General features: G+C 44.1%; 1 protein-coding gene across 3 annotated transcripts in view; it reads left to right on the top strand.

Annotated features, from left to right (window-relative positions):
• xrcc5 (X-ray repair complementing defective repair in Chinese hamster cells 5) overlaps nt 1-22153 on the top strand; it is a 398838-nt gene that overhangs the window by 259725 nt on the left and 116960 nt on the right. For all 3 annotated transcript variants that reach the window (XR_011961734.1, XM_072580078.1, XM_072580075.1), the window contains exons 18-20: nt 12396-12492; nt 16864-16931; nt 18228-18299. Coding sequence is in view for 2 of the 3 variants with exons in the window: in XM_072580078.1 (XP_072436179.1) it covers nt 12396-12492; nt 16864-16931; nt 18228-18299 (237 nt within the window). In the remaining variant the exon portion in view is untranslated. The remainder of the gene's footprint in view (nt 1-12395; nt 12493-16863; nt 16932-18227; nt 18300-22153) is intronic.

Raw genomic sequence — 22153 nt, 5'->3', positions numbered from 1 at the left:
AAAATGGGTGTCCTCTACAGTGATCTGGTCCTGCTGTTTTCATAAAGGATTCAATCCTGGTTGTGATGGCCCTTTTGATTCATCCATCACCTGTTTTAGTTTTGCCAGAACTGGATCTTTTTGCATCTGCATAGTCCAATATTGTCAGTGGTGACCAGAAAGATAGCCAGAAAGTTTAAACCCAAATGGACTCTTTCAGTGGTAGCACCACCAGTGGGGATATCTGGCAGCAAAGGCAGCTCAAGGCATCTGCATTTGAATCATAGAATTCTTACAGTTTGGAAACAGGCCCTTCGGCCCAACAATTCCATGCTGACTCTTCGAAGAGTAACTCACCCAGACCCATTCCCCCTTCGCTTTATTTACCAAATACTAATGCACCGAACCTACACATCCCTGAACACTATGGGCAATTTAGCATGGCCAATTCACCTAACCTGCACATCTTTGGACTGTGGGAGGAAACCGGAGCACCCAGAGGAAACCTGCGCAAACACGGGAAGAATGTGCAAACTCCACACAGACAGTCGCTCGAGTCTAGAATTGAACCTGGGTGCCTGGCATTGTGAGGCAGGCCACCGTGAGAGCCTTTTTCCTCAGATGGTGATGGCTAGTACAAGGGAATATAGCTTTAGATTGACGGGTGATAGGTATAGGACAGATGTCAGAGATAGTTTCTTTACTCAGAGCGTACTAGGGGTGTGGAACGCACTACTTGCAACAGTAGTAGACTCGTCAACTTTTAAGGGCATTTAAATGGTCATTGGATAAACATATGGATGAAAATGGAATAGTGTAGGATAGATGGGCTTCAGATTGGTTCTACAGATCGGCGCAACAAAGAAGGCCGAAAGGCCTGTACTGCGCTGTAATGTTCTATGTTCTATGACTGATGCAATAACGTGTCCTGCACTTCACATTGTTGAGTGATGTTTTAGGTTGTACGTAGAAACATAGAAAATTGGAACATGAGTGAGCCGATCAGCCCAATATTATGATCGTGGCTGATCATCCAACTCAATAGCCTGTTCCTGCTTTAACCCTCTATACTTTGATCCCTTTATCCCCAAGTGCTTTATCTAACTCCTTGAAATCTCACAATGTTTTGGCCTTGACCACTTTCCACGATATCAAATTCCCCAGGCTCCCAATCTCTGGGTGAGGAAATTCCTCTTAATTTCAAACCTAAGTAGTTTACCCTATATCCTGCTACCACCCTGTCTAGTCCTGTTGGAATTTTATATGTTTCTGTGAGATCCCCTTTCATTATTTTTTAACTCCAGTAAGTATTAGTCTAGCTGATTTATACTCTTCTCAGAAATAAGCCATTCCACTCCCAGGAATCAGTCTAGTAAAGCTTCTTTGCACTCCCTAAATAACCATAACATCCTTCCTTCAGATAAGGAGACCAGAAATGCACACAGTTTCCAGGTGTGGTCTCACCAAGGCCCTATATAATTGTACCATCCTAGTCCATATAATTAAATCCTCATGCTGTGAAACAAAAGCAGAAGTTGCTGGAAAAGCTCAGCAGGTCTGGCAGCATCTGTTAAGAGAAATCAGAGTGCAACAGTGGAAAAGCACCAAACCCAAAACATTAACTCTGATTTCTCTTAACAGTTTCTGCCAGACCTGCTGAGTTTTTCCAACAATTTCTATTTTTGTTTATGATTTTACAGCATCTGCAGTTCTTTTGGTCCGCATACTATGAATGGAGAAAGTGAGGACTGCAGATGCTGGAGATCAGAGATGGGAGTGTGATGCTAGAAAAGCACAGCAGGTCAGGCAGCATCCGAGGAGCAGGAGAATCAATGTTTTGGGCATAAGCCCTTCATCAGGACTGAGGCTTGTGAGCTGGGGGCTGAGACATAAATGGGAGGGGGCTGGGGCTGGGGGAAAGGCAGCTGAGAATGCAATAGGTAAATGAAGGTGTGTGGGAAGGTGATAGGTTGGAGAGAAGGGTGGAACACTTGGCTGAGAAAGATGATGGACAGGTCAAGAAGGCAGCGTTGAGTTAGAGGCTTGGGACTGGGATAAGTGGGGCGAGAGGAAATGAGGAAACTAGTGAAATCCACATTAATCCTGTGTGGTTGCAGGGCTGCAAGGCAGAAGATGTGGCATTCTACCTGCAGGCGTCAGGTGGTTAGGGTTTGGCGATGGAGGCGGCCCAGGACCTGCATGTCCTTGATGGAGTGGGAGGGGGAGTTGAAGCGTACAGCGACAGGGTGTACACTTTCTGGCTCCTCTGCTTCACGCTCACAGCCAAGCGCCACCACCTAATCTCCCTATAGTCAGCCCTGCCTCAGCTCAGAGCCACACTATTCCAGAAGCAACAAAGACAGAACTCCCCTGGTCCTCACCTTCCACCCTGCCAACCTCCATATACATCGCATCATCCTCTGCCACTTCTAACACCTACAAACAAACCCCACCACGAGCAATATATTTCTCTCCCATCCCAATCAGCATTTCGGAGAGACCATTCCCTCTGCCACTACCTTGTCAGATCCATGCCCCTCACCAGCCCTCACCCCACTCACAGTACCTTCCCCAACCACAGCAGGAAGTGAAAAACCTGCGCCCACACCTCCCCTACTCACCTCCATCCAAGGCCCCAAAGGATCCTTCCACATCTGACAGAAATTTATCTGTATCTCCACTAATGCCATTTACTGTATCCGTTGCACCCGATGTGGTCCCCTCTACATCGGGGATACAGGACACCAACTTGACGATCATTTCAGAGAACATCTCTGGGACACCTCCACCAATCAACCCCACCACCCCGTGGCTGTACACTTGAACTTCCCCTCCCACTCCACCAAGGATATGCAGGTCCTTGGTCTCCTCCATCGCCAAACTCTAACCACCCGACGCCTGGAGGAAGAATGCCTCATCTTCTGTCTTGGCACCCTGCAACCACATGGGATAAATGTGGATTTCACCAGTTTCCTCATTTCCCCTACCTCCACCTATCCCAGTCCTGAACCTCCAACTCGGCACCGCCCTCTTGACCTATCCATCGTATTTCCCATCTAACAGCTGCACCCTCCTCTCCAATCTATCACCTTCCTACCCACCTTCATCTACCTGTTGCATTCTCAGCTACCGTCCCCCAAACTCCACACCCCCTCCCATTTATGTCAGCCCCTGGTCCATAAACCTCATTCGTGGTGAAGGGCTTATGCCCGAAATGTCAATTCTCTTTCTCCTCGAATGCTGCGTCACCTATTCTGCTTTTCCAGACCCCTGCATGCTATGAAGTCCAGTACACCTTTTGTCTTCTTTAACGCTTGTTGCATTTACATAGAACATAGAACAATACAGTGCAGAACAGGCCCTTCAGCCCTCGATGTTGCACTGACCTGTGAACTAATCTAAGCTCATCACCCTCCACTATCCCATCGTTATCCAGACACTTATCCAAGGACTGTTTAAATGCCCCTAATGTGGCTGAGTTAACTACTTCCACGCCCTTACCACTCTCTGAGTAAAGGACCCTCTAACATCTGTCTTAAATCTATCACCCCTCAATTTGCAGCTGTGGCCCCTCGTACAATCAGATGTCATCATCCTAGGAAAAAGATACTCACTGTCCATCCTATCTAAACCTCTGATAATCTTGTAAGTCTCTACTAAATCGTCTCTTAACCTTTTTCTCTCCAATGAGAACAGAACCAGGTCCCTCAGCCTTTCCTCATAAGACCTTCCCTCCAAACCAGGCAACATCCTGGTAAATCTCCTCTGTAATCTTTCCCATGCTTCCACATCCTTCCTGTAATGGGGTGACCAGAACTGTACACAATACTAATGTTTTGTACAGTTGCAGCATGACATCACTGCTCCAGAACTCAATCCCTCTACCAATAAAACCTAACACACCGCATGCCTTCTTAACAGCATTATCAACCTGGGTGGCAACTTTCAGGGATCTATGTATATGGATACCAACATCCACACTGCCATGAATCTTTCCATTGACCCAGTATTCTGCCTTCCTTTTATTCTTCCCAAAGTGAATCACCTCACATTTATCTGCATTGAATTCCATTTGCCACCTTTCAGCCCAGTTCTGCAGGTTATTCAAGTCCCCCTGCAACCTGCAACATTCTTCCACACTGTCCACCACTCCACTGACTTTAGTACCATGTGCAAACTTAGTAATCCATCCCCATATGCCTATGTCCAGGTCGTTTATAAAAATGACAAACAGCAATGGTCCCAAAACAGATCCTTCTGGCACGCCATTAGAAACTGGACTCCAGGTTGAATATTTTCCATCAGCCACCACTCTTTCTTACAGAAAGCCAGTTTCTAATCCAAACTGCTAAATCACCTTCAATCCCATGCCTCTGTATTTTCAGCAGTCGCCTACCATGTGCAACCTTATCAAAGGTTTTGCTGAGGTCCATGTGCACCATGTCAACTGCCCTAGCCTCATCCACATGCTTGGTCACCTTCTCAAATAACAGTGAGGTTTGTGAGACACAACCTGCCATTGATGAATCCATGTTGACAATTCCAATTGTTGCTTGCTAGATGATTATAAATCCTATCTCTTATATATCCTTTCCAAACCTTTTCCATACAAAAGCCCTAAGGCTCACTGGTCTATAATTATCTGGGTTATATCTACTGCCCTTCTTGAACAAGGGCACAACATTTGCAATTGGCCAGTCCTCTGGAACTAAACCTGTAGACAGTGACGACCCAAAGGTCAAGGCCAAACACTTGGCAGTGTCCTTCCTAGCTTCCCAGAGAATTCTCAGAAAAATTCCATCCGGACTAGGAGACTTGTTTACTTTCACACCTTACATGCTTACCTTCAGCAATTGGTGTATAAGGAAACCCAGGTCTAGTTGGACATTTCTGTTTATCAGTTGATAACCATTCAGATAATTATCTGCCTCCTGTGTTTGCTACCAAAGTGGATAACCTCTTATTAATCCACATTATGCTACATTGGCCATGTGTTTGTCCACTCACTCAGCCTGTGCAAATCACACTGAAGCATCTCTGTATCCCCCCACAGCTCACTCTCTTACCCAGCTTTTACAAATTTGGAGGTATTAACTTTGGCTCCCTCATCCAAATCAATTTCCCCAACATCATTTCTTTAGTAATGCTGATGTACATCAGTTCCCCCTTCTCATTAAACCCTATGTTCTCCAACATTTCTGGTAGTTTTTATTTCTTCCTTTGTAAACACAGAACCAAAGCGTGTATTTAGTTGCTGAAAATGTGTTGCTGGAAAAGCGCAGCAGGTCAGGCACCATCCAAGGAGCAGGAGAATCGACGTTTCGGGCATGAACCCTTCTTCAGGGTTTAGTTGGTATTTAGTTATAGAACATAGAACATAGAAAAATACAGCGCAGTACAGGCCCTTCGGCCCTCGATGTTGCGCCGACTGAAGCCTACCTAACCTACACTAGTCGAATAACCTCCATATGCTTATCCAATGCCCGCTTGAATGACCATAAAGAGGGAGAGTCCACCACTGATACTGGCAGGGCATTCCATGAACTCACAACCCGCTGAGTAAAGAATCTACCCCTAACATCTGTCCTATACCAACCTCCCCTTAATTTAAAGCTGTGTCCCCTAGTAACAGCTGACTCCATACGCGGAAAAAGGTCCTCACTGTCAACCCTATCTAAACCCCTAATCATCTTGTACACCTCTATCAAATCGCCCCTAAACCTTCTTTTCTCCAATGAGAACAGCCCCAAGTGCCTCAGCCTTTCCTCATACGATCTTCCTACCATGCCAGGCAACATCCTGGTAAACCTCCTCTGCACCTGTTCCAGTGCCTCCACATCCTTCCTGTAGTATGGCGACCAGAACTGTACACAATACTCCAGATGCGGCTGCACCAGAGTCTTATACAACTGCAACATGACCTCAGGACTCCGGAACTCAATTCCTCTACCAATAAAGCCCAGTACGCCATATGCCTTCTTCACAGCACTATTTACCTGGGTGGCAACTTTCAGAGATCTGTGTACATGGACACCAAGATCCCTCTGCTCATCGACACTACCAAGTAGCCTACCATTAGCCCAGTAATCCATCTTCTTGTTACTCCTACCAAAGTGAATGACTTCACACTTAGCTACATTGAACTCCATTTGCCACCTTTCTGCCCAGCTCTGCAACTTATCTATATCGCGCTGTAACCTGCCACATCCTTCTTTGCTGTCCACCACTCCACACCCCTCCTCCAGGTCATTTATAAAAATGACAAACAGCAATGGTCCCAAAACAGATCCTTGTGGAACCCTGCTAGTAACTGCACTCCAAGATGAACCTTTACCATGTTGTGGCTATTACGGAGACATGGCTAGATCAGGGACAGGATTGGCTGTTGCAGGTTCCAGGGTTTAAATGTTTTAGTAGGGTCAGAGGTGGGGGTAAAAGAGGGGGGGGGTTGGCTTTGCTTGTCAAAGATAGTATTACAGCGGTGGAAAGGAAGATGGACGAAGATTTGCCATCTGAGGTAGTTTGGGTTGAGGTTAGGAATAGGAGAGGTGAGGTCACCCTGTTAGGAGTCTTTTACAGGCCTCCTAATAGTCCTAGAATCGTTGAAGAAAGGATTGCGAAGATGATTCAGGAGAAGAGTGACAGTAATAGGGTGATTGTTATGGGAGACTTTAACTTTCCTGATATTGATTGGGAAAGCTATAGCTCAAGTTCGTTAGATGGGTCAGTGTTTGTGCAATGTGTGCAGGAGAGTTTCCTGACACAATATGTAGATAAGCCAACAAGAGGTGAGGCCATACTGGATTTGGTTCTGGGTAACGAACTAGAGGTAGGTGAGCACTTTGGGGACAGTGACCACAATTCGGTGATTTTTACTCTAGTGATGGAGAGGGATAAGTGTGTACTACAGGGCAAGAGTTATAGCTGGGGGCAGGGAAATTATGATGCGGTGAGGCATGACTTAGGATGTGTGGATTGGAAAAGTAGATTCCAAGGCAAGAGCGTAATTGATATGTGGAACTTGTTCAAGGAGCAACTATTGAGTGTCCTTGATAAGTACGTACCTATCAGGCAGGGAGGAAAGGGTCGTGTGAGGGAGCCGTGGTTTAATAAGGAGTTGGAATCCCTTGTTAAATGGAAGAGGGCGGCCTTTGTAAAGATGAGGCGTGAAGGTTCAATAGGGGCGATTGAGAGTTATAAGGTAGCCCGGAAGGACCTGAAGAGAGAGCTAAGAGCAGCAAGGAGGGGACATGAAAGGTCCTTAGTTGGTAGGATTAGGGAAAACCCTAAGGCTTTCTATAGGTATGTTAGGAATAAAAGAATGACTATGGAAGGAATAGGTCCAATCAAGGATCGTAATGGGAAGTTGCGTGTGGAGGCTGAAGAGATTGGGGAGGCACTGAATGAATACTTTTCGTCAGTATTCACTCAGGAACAGGACATTGTTGTCGATATGAATACTGAGGCACGAATAAGTAGAATGGATGGCTTTGAGATAGGTAGAGAAGAGGTGTTGGAAATTCTGGCAAGGGTGAAAATAGATAAGTCCCCTGGGCCTGATGGCATTTATCCTAGGATTCTCTGGGAAGCAAGGGAGGAGATTGCAGAGCCATTGGCCTTGATTTTTGTGTCCTCTTTGTCTACAGGAGTAGTGCCAGAGGACTGGAGGCTAGCAAACGTGGTTCCCTTGTTCAAGAAGGGGAGTAGGGATAATCCTAGTAACTATAGGCCAGTGAGTCTCACTTCTGTTGTGGGCAGTCTTAGAGAGAATTGTAAGGGATAGGATTTATGCACATCTGGATAAGAATAATGTGATCAAGGATAGTCAGCATGGTTTTGTGAAGGGCAGGTCGTGCCTCACAAACCTTATTGAATTCTTTGAGAAGGTGACTAAGGAGGTAGATGAGGGGAAAGCGGTAGATGTGGTATATATGGATTTTAGTAAGGCGTTTGATAAGGTCCCCCATGGTAGGCTACTGCAGAAAATACAGAGATATGGCATTGAGGGTGAGTTGGAGGTTTGGATTAGGAATTGGCTGGCTGGAAGAAGACAGAGGGTAGTAGTTGATGGCAAAGGTTCATCTTGGAGTGCCGTCACTAGCGGTGTTCCGCAAGGATCTGTTTTGGGACCATTGCTGTTTGTCATTTTTATAAATGACCTGGAGGAAGGGTTAGAAGGTTGGGTGAGCAAGTTTGCGGACGATACGAAAGTCGGAGGAGTTGTAGACAGTGAGGAAGGATGTGGCAGGTTACAGCGGGATATAGAGAAGCTGCAGAGCTGGGCAGAAAGGTGGCAAATGGAGTTCAATGTAGCTAAGTGTGAGGTGATTCACTTTGGTAAGAGTAATAAAAAGATGGATTACTGGGCTAATGGTAGACTACTTGGTAGTGTGGAAGAGCAGAGGGATCTTGGTGTCCATGTACACAGATCTCTGAAAGTTGCCACCCAGGTAAATAGTGCAGTGAAGAAGGCATATGGCGTACTGGCTTTTATTGGGAGAGGAATTGAGTTCCGGAGTCCTGAGGTCATGCTGCAGTTGTATAAGACTCTGGTGCGGCCGCATCTGGAATATTGTGTGCAGTTTTGGTCGCCATACTATAGGAAGGATGTGGAGGCACTGGAACGGGTGCAGAGGAAGTTTACCAGGATGTTGCCTGGTATGGTAGGAAGATCGTATGAGGAAAGGCTGAGGCACTTGGGGTTGTTTTCATTGGAGAAAAGAAGGTTTAGGGGTGACTTGATAGAGGTGTACAAGATGATTAGGGGGTTAGATAGGGTTGACAGTGAGAACCTTTTTCCACGTATGGAGTCAGCTATTACAAGGGGGCATAGCTTTAAATTAAGGGGGGGGTAGATATAGGACTGATGTTAGGGGTAGGTTCTTCACTCAGCGAGTCGTAAGTTCATGGAATGCCCTGCCAGTAGCAGTGGTGGACTCTCCCTCTTTATGGGTATTTAAGCGGGCATTGGATAGGTATATGGAGGATAGTGGGTTAGTTTAGGTTAGGTGGGCTTTGATCGGCGCAACATCGAGGGCCGAAGGGCCTGTACTGCGCTGTATTCTTCTATGTTCTATGTTCTAACTACTCCCCTCTGTCTCCTTCCAGCCAGCCAATTCCTAATCCAAACCTCTAATGCACCCTCAATGCCATACCTCCGTAATTTTTGCAGTAGCCTACCATGGGGTACCTTATTGAACGCCTTGCTAAAATCCATATACACCACATCTACTGCTTTACCCTCGTCCACTTCCTTGGTCACCTTCTCGAAGAACTCAATAAGGTTTGTGAGGCACGACCTGCCCTTCACAAAACCATGCTGACTATCCTTGATCACATTCTTCCTATCCAGATGTTCATAAATCCTATCCCTTACAATTCTCTCTAAGGCTTTGCACACAACAGAAGTGAGACTCACTGGCCTATAGTTACTCGGGCTGTCCCTCCTCCCCTTCTTGAACAAGGGGACCACATTCGCTATCCTCCAGTCTTCTGGCACTATTCCTGGAGACAATGACGACATAAAAATCAAGGCCAATGGCTCCGCTATCTCCTCCCTAGCTTCCCAGAGGATCCTAGGATAAATGCCATCAGGCCCAGGGGACTTATCTATTTTCACCCTTTCCAGTATTCCCCGGACCTCTTCCCTACATACCTCAAAGCCATCCATTCTAATCACTTGTGACTCAATATTCACATCAGCAACAATGTCCTGTTCCTGAGTAAATACTGACGAAAAGTATTGATTTAGTGTCTCTCCAATCTCCTCTGCCTCCATGCACAACTTCCCACTACTATCCTTGACTGGACCGATACCTACCCTAGCCATCCTTTTATTCCTGACATACCTATAGAAAGCCTTAGGGTTTTCCCTAATCCTACCAACCAAGGACTTTTCATGTCCCCTTCTCGCTGCTCTTAGCTCTCTCTTTAGATCCTTCCTGGCTACCTTATAACTCTCAATCGCCCCAACTGAACCTTCATGCCTCATCTTTACATAGGCTGCCCTCTTCCCTTTTACAAGGGATTCCAATTCCTTATTAAACCACGGCTCCCTCACAAGACCCTTTACTCCCTGCCTGACTGGTACATACTTATCAAGGACACCCAATAGCTGCTCCTTGAACAAGCCCCACATATCATTTGTGTCCTTCCCTTGAAGCCTACTTTTCCAATCCACACATCCTAAGTCATGCCTCACCGCATCATAATTTCCCTGCCCCCAGCTATAACTCCTGCCCTGCAGTGCACACTTATCCCTCTCCATCACTAGAGTAAAAGTCACCGAGTTGTGGTCACTGTCCCCGAAGTGCTCACCTACTTCCAAGTCTAACACCTGGCCTGGTTCATTACCCAGAACCAAATCCAGTATGGCCTCACCTCTTGTTAGCCTGTCTACATATTGTGTCAGGAAACCCTCCTGCACACATTGGACAAACACCGACCCATCTAACGAACTCGAGCTATAGCTTTTTCAGTCAATATCTGGGAAGTTAAAGTCCCCCATAACAACCACCCTACTACTTTCACTCTTCTCCTGAATCATCCTTGCAATACTTTCCTCTACATCTCTCGGACTATTAGGAAGCCTGTAGAAAACTCCTAACAGGGTGACCTCACCTTTCCTATTTCTAACCTCAGCCCAAACTACCTCAGTTGGCAAGTCTTCCTCCATCGTCCTTTCCACCACTGTAATACTATCCTTGACAAGCAATGCCACACCTCCCCCTCTTTTACCCCCACCTCTGACCCTACTAAAACATTTAAATCCTGGAACCTGCAATAGCCATTCCTGTCCCTGTTCTAACCACGTCTCTGTAATGGCCACAACATCGAAGTCCCAGGTACCAACCCATGCTGCAAGCTCACCTACCTTATTTTTTATACTTCTGGCATTATACACACTTCAAGCCACCATCCTGTTTACCGGCACCTCCTTCGAGATCGATGCCTTGTTCCTAACCTCCCTACACTCAAGGTCCTGTACCCTAAAGCTACACTCCAGGTTCCCATGCCCCTGCAGAGTTAGTTTAAACCCTCCCAAAGAGCACTAGCAAACCTCCCCCCAAGGATGCTGGTGCCCCTCAGGTTCTGGTGGAGACCATCCTGTTTATAGAGGTCCCACCTTCCCCAGAAAGAACCCCAGTTGTCCAGAAACCGGAATCCCTCCCTCCTGCACCATCCCTGTAGCCACGCATTTAACTGTTCTCTCTCCCTATTCCTCAACTCTTTATCACGTGGCACGGGTAACAGACCAGAGACAACAACTCTGTTTGTTCTAGCTCTGAGCTTCCAACTAGCTCCTTGAAAGCCTGCCTAACATCCTCACTCCTCTTCCTACCTATGTCGTTGGTGCCAACGTGGACCACGACCTGGGGCTGCTCCCCCTCCCCCTTAAGTTGGTCTGCATTTCTTTCTTCCCCATCATAAATTCCCCATTTCTGATTGTAAGGAATTGTTTTCATCAACCCTATCCTGTTCACATAGAAATTCTATGCAAATTCTTTCAATCAGTTTTTTTGTTACCCACAAGCCTACTCTTGTACTCTATCTTCCCTTCCTTCATTAATCCCTTTGTTCTCCTTCGCAGAATTTGAACTGCTCCCACTTATCAGGTCTGTTATTTTTTCTGACCAATTTATATGCGTGTTCCTTGGATTGAATACCATCTCTAACTTCATTTGTAAGCCTTTCCTTTCCTTGACAACCTTTCCTGTTGTACTTTTGTGCCAGATAGGAATGAACAATTGCTGTGGTTCACCAATGCACTCTGAATGTTTACCAATGCCTTTCCACCATTATTCCTGAACAACTCCAATCTATCATAGCCAACACATGCCTCATGGCAATATGGTTTCCTTTGTTTAGATTCAGAAGAATAACCAACCACACCTGTGGGCGGCATGGTGGCACAGTGGTTAGCACTGCTGCCTCACAGTGCCAGAGACCTGGGTTCAATTCCCAGCTCAGACGACTGACTGTGTGGAGTTTGCACATTCTCCCTGTGTCTGCGTGAGTTTCCTCCGGGTGCTCTGGTTTCCTCCCACAGTCCAAAAATGTGCAGGTCAGGTGAATTGGCCATGCTAAATTTCCTGTCCTGTTAGGTGAAGGGGTAAATGTAGGGGAATGGGTGGATTGCGCTTCGGCGGGTCAGTGTGGACTTGTTGGACCGGAAGGGTCTGTTTTCACACTATAAGTAACCTAATCATAATTTAATCACGTTATTCTCCATTTTGATAAGAAATTCCATCATTTTATGCTCGCTCATCCCCAAGGGGCCTCACAGGTGCAAATTGGAATGCTAGCTGTTGCTTTCTCATTACACACTATCTACTCTAGGATGGCCCGTTCACTCATTGGCGAATTGGAAACTGCATTTCTGAACTAAAAGCTGTTCCTTGTTCATTTATTTCCAGGCTGGAGAATCCAAATTCTTCAACATGTTACTGAAAACCCTTAAAGCTAATGTGGAGGCAAAGGGACTACAAGACTTCTGGGAATTGATTGTGCAAGGTGGGAAGCAGTCCTTTATTCCATTTGTTTGCCAATTGTATAAGATACAGACAAAATCATAATTATTATCTAGTAAACTGACCCAAGACACAGGAGTCACTTGTCCTGTTTTGTACTAAATAATTCAGCTTTCAGCACACTTCCCTCCATTCCAGTATCAGAAAATGCTGGAAATGTCAGACAGCATCTGCCTGATTGGCTGGGTTTTACGGGGCCTTGCAAATCACATGGCTGGTTAAAATGTTAGGGGAGTCAGCCCACTGAATAGGTCCTGCCTTAGAGAACTGAAATCCAATCAGATTGCCAGCAACTCTCGTCACAGCTGGGAGTACAAGCAGTTGACACATCACATTGAGGTACCAAGATAAATTGATGGTCAATCCATTCTGTGAAGATGTAGGGGTGCAGGTTCAAGAGCAGAAAATGTGTTGCTGGAAAAGCGCAGCAGGTCAGGCAGCATCCAAGGAGCAGGAGAATCCACGTTTCGGGCATGAGCCCTTCTTCAGGAAAGGGCTGAAGAAGGGCTCATGCCCGAAACGTTGATTCTCCTGCTCCTTGGATGCTGCCTGATCTGCTACGCTTTTCCAGCAACACATTTTCAGCTCTGGTCTCCAGCATCTGCAGTCCTCACTTTCTCCTACAGGTTCAAGAGGCCATTGAATAGCTTTAGCAGGGGAATTACCTTAGGGATGCTAACATTTGCTTCTGTTAGACAAGGAGACTGCAAATAAGATAACCAGACCCAAGGGTGGACAAGTGTCAAATGCCTGTGCTGCTCCTTGTAAATTTTCACACTGATACATGACAGAAAAGCATTTGCTGGATTTTATGCGCCACTTCACATTCAAACTCACTGATGGAGGAGCTAGAAATTTAGTTTAATATTTCAGGTTGATGACCTTTTATTAACTTCTTTGCACCATTTTGAATTTGGATTCATCTGATTTGAGGAATGTCCAGCAGAATGGTTATTTGTAGGAGTTCACCATTGGTCACTAATTACATTGTTATCAACCAATAGATGACCACTTTAGAAGCTTCACTAGTAAATATCGTTGTCATTTAAAATCAAGGTTGACTAGTGCACTTGAATGACAGGTGGGTGCATTGGCTTTGAGTTGTTAAATGATAGTTGTATGTAATTCTTACACCATACATATTAATTGTGTAAAGTAGTTCTTAAGTCATTGAATTAAGTACAATCGATAAAATCAGTCTGTGCATAAATGCACTTGTTGCACTCATTTTAATTAAATATGTCAGTCAACCTTAAACCCATACCTGTTCTTGCATGTGTGAGGGTTGGTAGATTAGTGTGTCCGGCAATAATAAGCTCTATCAGTAGCTCCCTTACTCAAGGTGCATCATAGGAATGCGACTTGAAATAATTTAACACCAAGTCTTATAAGGAGATAGTCAGACAAATGACTAAAAAGTTCAGAAGAAGATGTAGATTTAAGGAGGAAAGAGGTTAGCTAGATGAAGGGATTTAGAAAGAGTTCGAGAGTTTAGTCCTAGGTCTGGGCAACAAAAATAGGAAGTGAACCGAAGGTCAGAATTTGAGGAGCACAGAGACCCTGATGATTTTGTTGGACTGGAAGAGAATCATAGAATCCCTATAATGTGGAAACGAATCATTTGGCCCATCAGGTCCACACTGACTCTCCAGAGAGCATCCCAACCAGACTCAACCCCACCACCCGCCACCCCCCCCCCTCCCCATCCCCCGCCCCTATAACTCTGCATTTCCCATGGCTAATCCACCTAACTTGCAAATCTTTGGACTGTGGGAGGAAACTGGAACATTGAGAGGAAACCCACAACGATATGGGGAGAATGTGACACAGACTGTCACCCAAGGGTGGAATCAAACCCGGGTCCCCAGTGGTGTGAGACAGCAATGCTAAACATTCAGCCGCTGTGCCGCCCTGAATCATTGGGTCAATCTGCACTGCTCCCTCAGGAAAGTCCAGTCTCTTCTTCCTCAACTGTGGTACCCAGACATATCCTCCAGGGTTGCTCTGCATGCAATTTCGAATTTCTTGGGACTTTTCCAGTGACACTGATCTTGGAAGTCTTTTTTCCACAGATATAACAGACAAACTGCTTGGTGAAAGACCGATGGTGGTGAGGTGCTAGTGAATGGAGTGACTCTGTTAGATCTTGCTGTGATATCTGGTTGGAACTGACATTCTGGAAATGTTTCCCTTTAAATGTGCTGTAAAAAAAAGACAGAAAACAGTTCTTCTCTCAGGGCACAATGTTCTGTCCTCCAGTCACGTATGGCGCATGCTGAAGTTGCAGCTCCAGATCAGCCTTCTCTTTCACCGATTGATTAGAAGACTAACCCCTCCCTCACTGTTCTTTATATATTTCTTAAGGAAATAAGGCAAAGAGAGATGGAATACAAAAATTTTAAAATTGAAGTATTTCCAGTCTGAGAATATAGGTGACTGAGCTGAAAGGTGATCACTGAATTGGACTATTTTTTGTGATCTTTCATAGATGTTGGGAGGAGTTTAAACTAATATGGTAGGATGTGGGGGTTCATGGAATATTAATGAAGTAAAGAGACATGCTACAGCAAAGGAATCAAGTCAGAGTGAGTTCAGCTGTGTTGAGTGGCACGGGTCTTTAATGCTAGCAGAAAGCAATTAGAAGAGTAAAAGGGGGCATTAAAAAGAATTTGCAAACAGAATTAAGGAGAATCTTAAGATTTTTATAAAGGAAATAGATTTACCAGGGAAAGAATGGGGTCCATTTAGGACAAATGGCGCAACTGTGTGTGAAGCTGCAGGATGTTGGGAGGGTGTAAAATGAATACTTTACTTTGGTCTTCAGCCTGGAAAGGGAGAAAGTAAGTATGGAATTCATGAAAAGGGACTGTGAAGAAGTTACACAGTTTGATATAGGAAATAGGGAGGCATTGGAGGTTCTGTCAGGGTTACAAAAAGACAAATCCCCTGGCCCCGGATAAATTGCATCCCAGGATACTGTGGGAGGTGAGGCAGAAATTGCAGGGGCCCTGACCCAAATTTTTAATTCCTGTCAGGCCACAGTGGAAGTGCCTGAGGACTGGAGGATGGCAATTGTGGTTCCACTTTTGAAGAAGGTGGTAGAGATGAGCCAGGAAATTACAGGTGAGCCTCACATCAGTGGTAGGGAAAGTGGTGGAGAAAATTCAGAAGGAGAAAATGAATATCCACCTGGAAAAGCATGGATAATTACTTAGGGATAGTCAGCATTGTTTTGTCAGAGGGAGGTCATATGTAACAAATTTTTTACAAGTTTTCAAAAATACGATCAAGTGTGTAGGTGAGGGAAGTTCAGTGGGTGTAGTTTATATGGATTTTAGCAAAGCTTTTGACAAGGTACCACATGGGAGACTGATTAAGAAAGTTAAATGATATGAAATTGAGGTAAACTTGGCAAGATGGATCAGAAACAGCCTTAGTACTATGACACAAAAGGTTACGGTAGAATGCTGCTCAAGAGACTGCAAGCCGATGTCCAGTGGTGCACCACAAAGATCAGTACTGCAGTTTACAGTTTGTTATATTCATACAGATAAAAATGCAGGGAAATGTTAAGTAAATTTGGAGACGATACCAAGATTGGTAAAGTGGTTATTAGTGATGAAAATGGTTGTAGGTTACAGGAAGATATAGATGGGTTGGTCACATTGGCAGAGCAGTGGCAGATAGCATTTAAACTAGATAAGAGTGATGTGATGCACTTTGGAAGAAAAAACAAGATGAGGGTGTATTTAATGAACGACAGGAAACTGAGTAGCTCAGAGGAACAGAGAGATCTTGGGTTAATTATTCACAGCTCCCTGAAGTAGTTTTCCTTCCTACTGTTAACTTCATAAAATACTATGGCTCCAAGCTTTTAAGTAGACTAGATTTCAAGCTGCTTCAGTCACACTTAGCCTATTTTCTGCAGTTGAGCTATAACTTGCAAAATTAAATTTATGTATGAAAATACATGAACCATGAACTGGACAATCATGCTGTCTCTACAGAAGCGTTTCATGACTTTAAAGATCTTGATTATGTCACCTCTCAACTTTTCTGCAAGCTACCTGATGAAGAAGCAGTGCTCTGAAAGACTGTACTTCCAAACAGACCTGTTGGACTATAACTTGGTGTTGTGTGATTTTTAACTTTCTACAAGAAAAAAAGAGACCCAGCCTGTCAATCCTTTCCTGATGTGGATGTCCTTATACTTCTGTTAACATCCTTGCAAATCTTTTCAAACTCTCTCCTGTACCTCCACATCCTTTTATCAGACAGTGCATGTAGAAAAATATAGTCCAATCAAGATTCTAGTGAATCGGATTTTTGTTTACAACCTGTTTCTAAATTTCAGACTCTATTACTCTTATCACAAAGGATGAAGCTGCAGACAGCGCAGTGAATAATGATGAAGCCAAACAGGTAAATGTAATCACTTACAATTATCTGAGCAAAGAGAAGCTTGTAGATATTTAGATATTTTCTAATCAACCTGAACAGAGATTTTATTACAAGTTCCTGGAGCAGGTGTGATTTGAACCTGAGTTTTCGGTTCCGAAGGGAGAGTCAAGATCACTGCACCACAAGAGAAAGACTTATATCCCAGTCAGTTTCCAGGTGCTGCAAACTTACTATTTAAGAATACTTGAGGTATTGAAATGACAAAATCATTTCTTATAAAAATGGAAGAGCAGTGGGAAAAGTCTTTCATTCTTTGCAGCTGTAGCTCCCACCCCTAACTCAACCAAAAGACTGGACAAGTTAAAGTACAGACATATAGCTTGGAAATAGGCTGTTTGGTCCACCAAGTCTGGGCCAACCCACAAACACAAACTATACTCATCCCATTTATCTGCACTTGGTCCATAATCTATAATGGGCAAAAGTGAGGAGTGGAGGGTTTTTTTGTCAGTGCACCAAACTATCCCTGCACCCCCTTTATCTGCTGGTTTGATGGTGAGGTTGGGATTGGAGCAGATTTTCCTGCTCCTCGGGTGCTGCCTGACCTGCTGTACTTTTCCAGCACTACTCTGATCTAAACCCATAATCTATAATGCCCTGACATTTTAAGTACTTGGCCAGAACCATCTTAAATGTTGTGAGAGTACTTGTGTCCACCACCCTCTCTCACACCATGTTCAATATTTCTACAATCCTTTGGATTAAAAAAGAATCCTCAGACCCCCTCTAAGCCACTTACTCCTCACCTTAAACTATTGCCCTCTGGTGATAGGCACATCCGCAATGGGGAAGAGATTCCTATGGTCTACCCTGCCTGTACTGTGGGCATTGTTTCTACTATAAACCATGAGAAATAGGAACAGGAGGTTTCTGAGCCTGCTCCACCTGGAATACGATCACAGCTGATCTGATATTCCTGACATTCATTTTCCTCCCTTTCCCTATAATGCTAAATTCCCCTACTATCTCAGCTTTACATCTAGAGTTCTCTGTGGCAAGAATTCCAATTTGGGACTGTTTTATATTACAGCATTTAATGCCCCAGAAATTTGGAATTCACAGGTGAAATCAATGTTGCTTTTACTTTGTGTGTCATTGTGTCAGTAATGTAAAGGTATGGAGCAGCATGCTGCCTATCCATTGGTTAGATATAAGTTCCTAAGCAGTCTAATGATGTCAGTTTTGTTTTCCTACAGCTGCTCCAGATCTGCTTATTAATCCCTTCTGTAATTTAAGATATTTATTTCTCATTTGCAGTTCTTAGCAGCTGAGGAGAAACCCATGGAAACATCAGCGGTGCCTGAGGATGACGGAGATGTTGATGATCTGGTTAGTTTTTGGAAAAGAGTTGAAAATACAGTGCCCATTGTTGCCTCTAATTTTTCTCTTCATGTTTATCAATGCGATCAGAAAGCTGCAAAACAGAGATTTGGAGGTCCTCATACATGTATCACAAAAAGCTAGAATACAAGTTTAGCAGGAAATAGGGAATGCAAATTAATCGTTCTCCTTTAAATCAAAAGAAATAGAGAATAAAATAGGGAAGTCTTCCTCTACTATACAAGGCACTAGTTCGACAACAGCTAAAATAAAATCTCAGAATCTTAGAGAACAGAAGAGGCCCTCAACCAATCAGAACTGTAATGCTAGATATACACTAAATCCACACTAATCCCACTTTAAAGCCATGAAAGTTATGACACTTCATCAATGTACTTCTAACAAGTTGTGAGGATACCTGCTTCAACTATCTTCCCAGATAGTGAATTCCAGACTTCCAACATCCTCTGGGTGAAAAGTCTTTTCCTCAAATCCCCTTGAAAGCTCCTGCCTTCCACCTTAACATTTTGCTCTCTTGTTATCAATCCTTCAACTAACAGAAATAGCTACTTCCTATCCATTCTATACGTGGCCCTCATAATCATATACACCTCTATCAGGTGCCCCATTAACCTTCTCTGTGCCAAAGAAAATAACTGAAGCTTATCTAGCTTCTCTTCATGGTTAAAATGCTCCATCCCAGGCAATATCTTGGTGAATCTCCTCTGCAATTCCTTCAATGCAATCATATCCTTCCTGTAGTGCAGTGACCAGGATTACTCTCAGTAGTTCAGCTGTGACCTAAACAAAGTCCTATACAGCTCCAGCACAACCTCCCTGTTTTTATAATCTATGCCTCAACTGATATTCTTCTTAAGTACTCTACTAACCTGCCTTGCCACTTTCAGGGATCCATCGAAAAGCATCCCTAATCCCTCAATTTCTGAGTGTCCTGCTGTCCTGTCATTCACTGAGTACTCATTTATCCCGTTAATTCTTCCAAAGTGCATCATCTCGCAGGATTAAATTCCATTTGCTACTGATCAGCCCACCTGACCAATCCATTTATATCTTTTATTTATTATTCATTCATGGGATGTACACACCACTGTCCAGGTAAGCATTTATTGTCCATCCCTAATTATACAGAGGGCAGTTAAGAGTCAATGACATTGCTTTGGGTCTGGAGTCAGACCAGGTAAAGATTCATAGATTTATACAGTGCAGAAAAGACCACATTGAGTCTGCACTGATCTATCTATCACCAGAAGTGCGCTAATCCCAATTTCCTGCATTTGTCTCATATCCCAGAATATATGAAATTTGAAGCACTCATCCAAATATTTTTTCCAGGCTTCCAGTCTCCACTACCTTCCCAGGCAGCGCATTCCAGATTGCCACTACTCGCTGAGTGAAAACATTTTTCCCAAATCCTCTCTGAATCTCCTGCCCCTTATCCTAAAACCATGCCTTCTTGTGATAGACTGCTCAACCAAGGGGAACAACTGCTCTCTGTTCACCCTGCCATAATCTTATTCACCTCAATCATGTCCCCCTCAGTCTTCTCTGCTCTAAAGAAAACAATCCAAGCCTATCCAAGACAATGTTACAGTGATCGTGGGGGATTTCAATATGCAGGTGGATAGGAAAAATCAGGTTTTTAGTTGATTGGAATGAATTTATGGAATGTCTATGTGATGGCTTTCTGGATCAGCTTGTGGTGGAGCCCACTAGGGAACAGACAATACTGGATTTAATGTTGTGCAATATGGCGGATTTGATAAGAGAGCTTAAGGTGAAGGAATCCTGAGGAGGCAGTGATCATAATATAACTGAATTTTCTCTGCAATTTGAGAGGGAGGAGATAGAATCAGAGGTAATGATATTATAGCTGAATAAAGACAACTAAAGGGTCATGAGAGAGGAGATGGGCAGAATTAACTGGAAGAGGAACTTAGCAGGAAAGACAGTGGAACAGCAATGATAGGAGTTTCTGTGAGTAATTCAGTAGACACAGCAAAAATTCATCCTGAGGAAAAAGACGCATGGTACATGAAGGATGAGACAACCATGGCTGACTAGGGAAGCCAGACATAGCATTAAAGCAAAAGAGAAAGCATACAATGTGACAAAGGGCAATGGGAAACCAGAGGTTTGAGAAGCTTACAAAGACCAACAGAGGGCAACAAAAAAAGAAATAAGAAGGTAGAATATTAAATATGAGAGTAAGCTAGCCAGTAATATAAAGGAAGCCTGAAAGAGTTTCTTTTGTGTCAGAGACATTAGCCCAATAAAGCAGAGACCACACAAGCCAGATCGGGTGAAATTGACAAGCTGTTTATTACAAGCGATATCGCTGGAAGAGAAATTGACAAGGCTGACACAGAATTGACGGTCTGTACAGGTAGATAAAGGGTTCTCTTCCTTGAGCTGAGGATGAAGCCAGGTTTTGTAGGAATCTTGTACAATAAGGTTAATTAAAATAAGGAAAGATACAATGTATTTGGAAATTAGGTAATCCAGTTACAATGATGATAATTGAAAAACAGTTATTAGAAGAATGTCCTGATTGTTGATACAAAGTAATATCCTAACAGTATCAATGAGTTCTTGATGGGATCAGGAGATTGCAGCTTTCTTTGCAGGTAGGTGAGAATGTCCCTTTTGAAACAGTAAGGTGCTTCCATTGTTCCTGTTTTGGGAGTGAGGTCTTTTGGTACCTCTCTCTCTGACCTGTCCTTTGTGTGATTTCAGTATGCTGTGTTATCAGACTGTCCTTGGGGCTTTGGGACAGCTGTGTTGACCGGGTCCAGGAAGCTGAACAGGCTGGGGCTGTTTTCCCTGGAGCATCGGAGGCTGAGGGGTGACCTTATAAAGGTTTACAAAATTATGAGGGACATGGATAGGGTAAATAGGCAAAGTCTTTTCCCTGGGGTCGGGGAGTCCAGAACTAGAGGGCATGGGTTTAGGGTGAGAGGGGAAAGATATAAAAGAGACCTAAGGGGCAGCTTTTTCATACAGAGGGTAGTACGAATATGGAATGAACTGCCAGAGGAAGTGGTGGAGGCTGGTACAATTGCAGCATTTAAGAGGCATTTGGATGGGTATATGAATAGGAAGGTTTTGGAGGGATATGGGCCAGATGCTGGCAGGTGGGACTATCTGGTCGGCATGGACGAGTTGGACTGAAGGGTGTGTTTCCATGCTGTACATCTCTATGACTCTATAAGTGTATTCCCTTGTCTGCAAGTGACTTTGGTTCTGTCTGGTTTCACTTGTCAGCCTGTTTGGTTAATGCTGAGGCATTCTGGGTGTTTGTAGTATAGTTTGGCCAAGTTTGATTTCCTATGTTCTGCATATTGTGGATAGGCAGGGTGGCAGATCTTTTCTCACATTTAGATATATAAAGGACAAAAGAGAGGCAAAAGTGGACATTGGACCACTTGAAAATAACGCTGGAGAGAGTAGTGGTGAACAAGGAAATGGCTGAGGAACTGAATAATTACTTCACATCAGTCTTCACGGTGGAAGACACAAGTAATATCCCAAAAATTCAAGAGTCAGGGTCAGACTGAGTATGGTGGCCATCACCAAGGAGAAGGTGCTAGAGAAACCAAATGGCCTGAAAGTAGATAAATCACCTGGACCAGATGAACTAAAACCCAGACTTCTAAAGGAAATAGCATTAGTGCAGGCATTACTGGTGATCTGTCAGAAATCACTGGAGTCAAGGAGGGTCCTGGAGGACTGGAAAATCAATAACTGGAAAATCACCCCTGTTTATAAAGGGAGTAAGGCAACTAACAGAAAATTATAGGCCGATTAGCCTTAACACGGTCGTGAGTAAGATCTTGGAGTCCATT

The sequence above is a fragment of the Chiloscyllium punctatum genome, chromosome 10 (genome assembly GCF_047496795.1).
Source record: "Chiloscyllium punctatum isolate Juve2018m chromosome 10, sChiPun1.3, whole genome shotgun sequence".
In the NCBI taxonomy this organism is placed as follows: Eukaryota; Metazoa; Chordata; class Chondrichthyes; order Orectolobiformes; family Hemiscylliidae; genus Chiloscyllium; species Chiloscyllium punctatum.
Note: the sequence above shows the minus strand (reverse complement) of the source record. Positions and strands in the feature narration are given on the sequence as shown.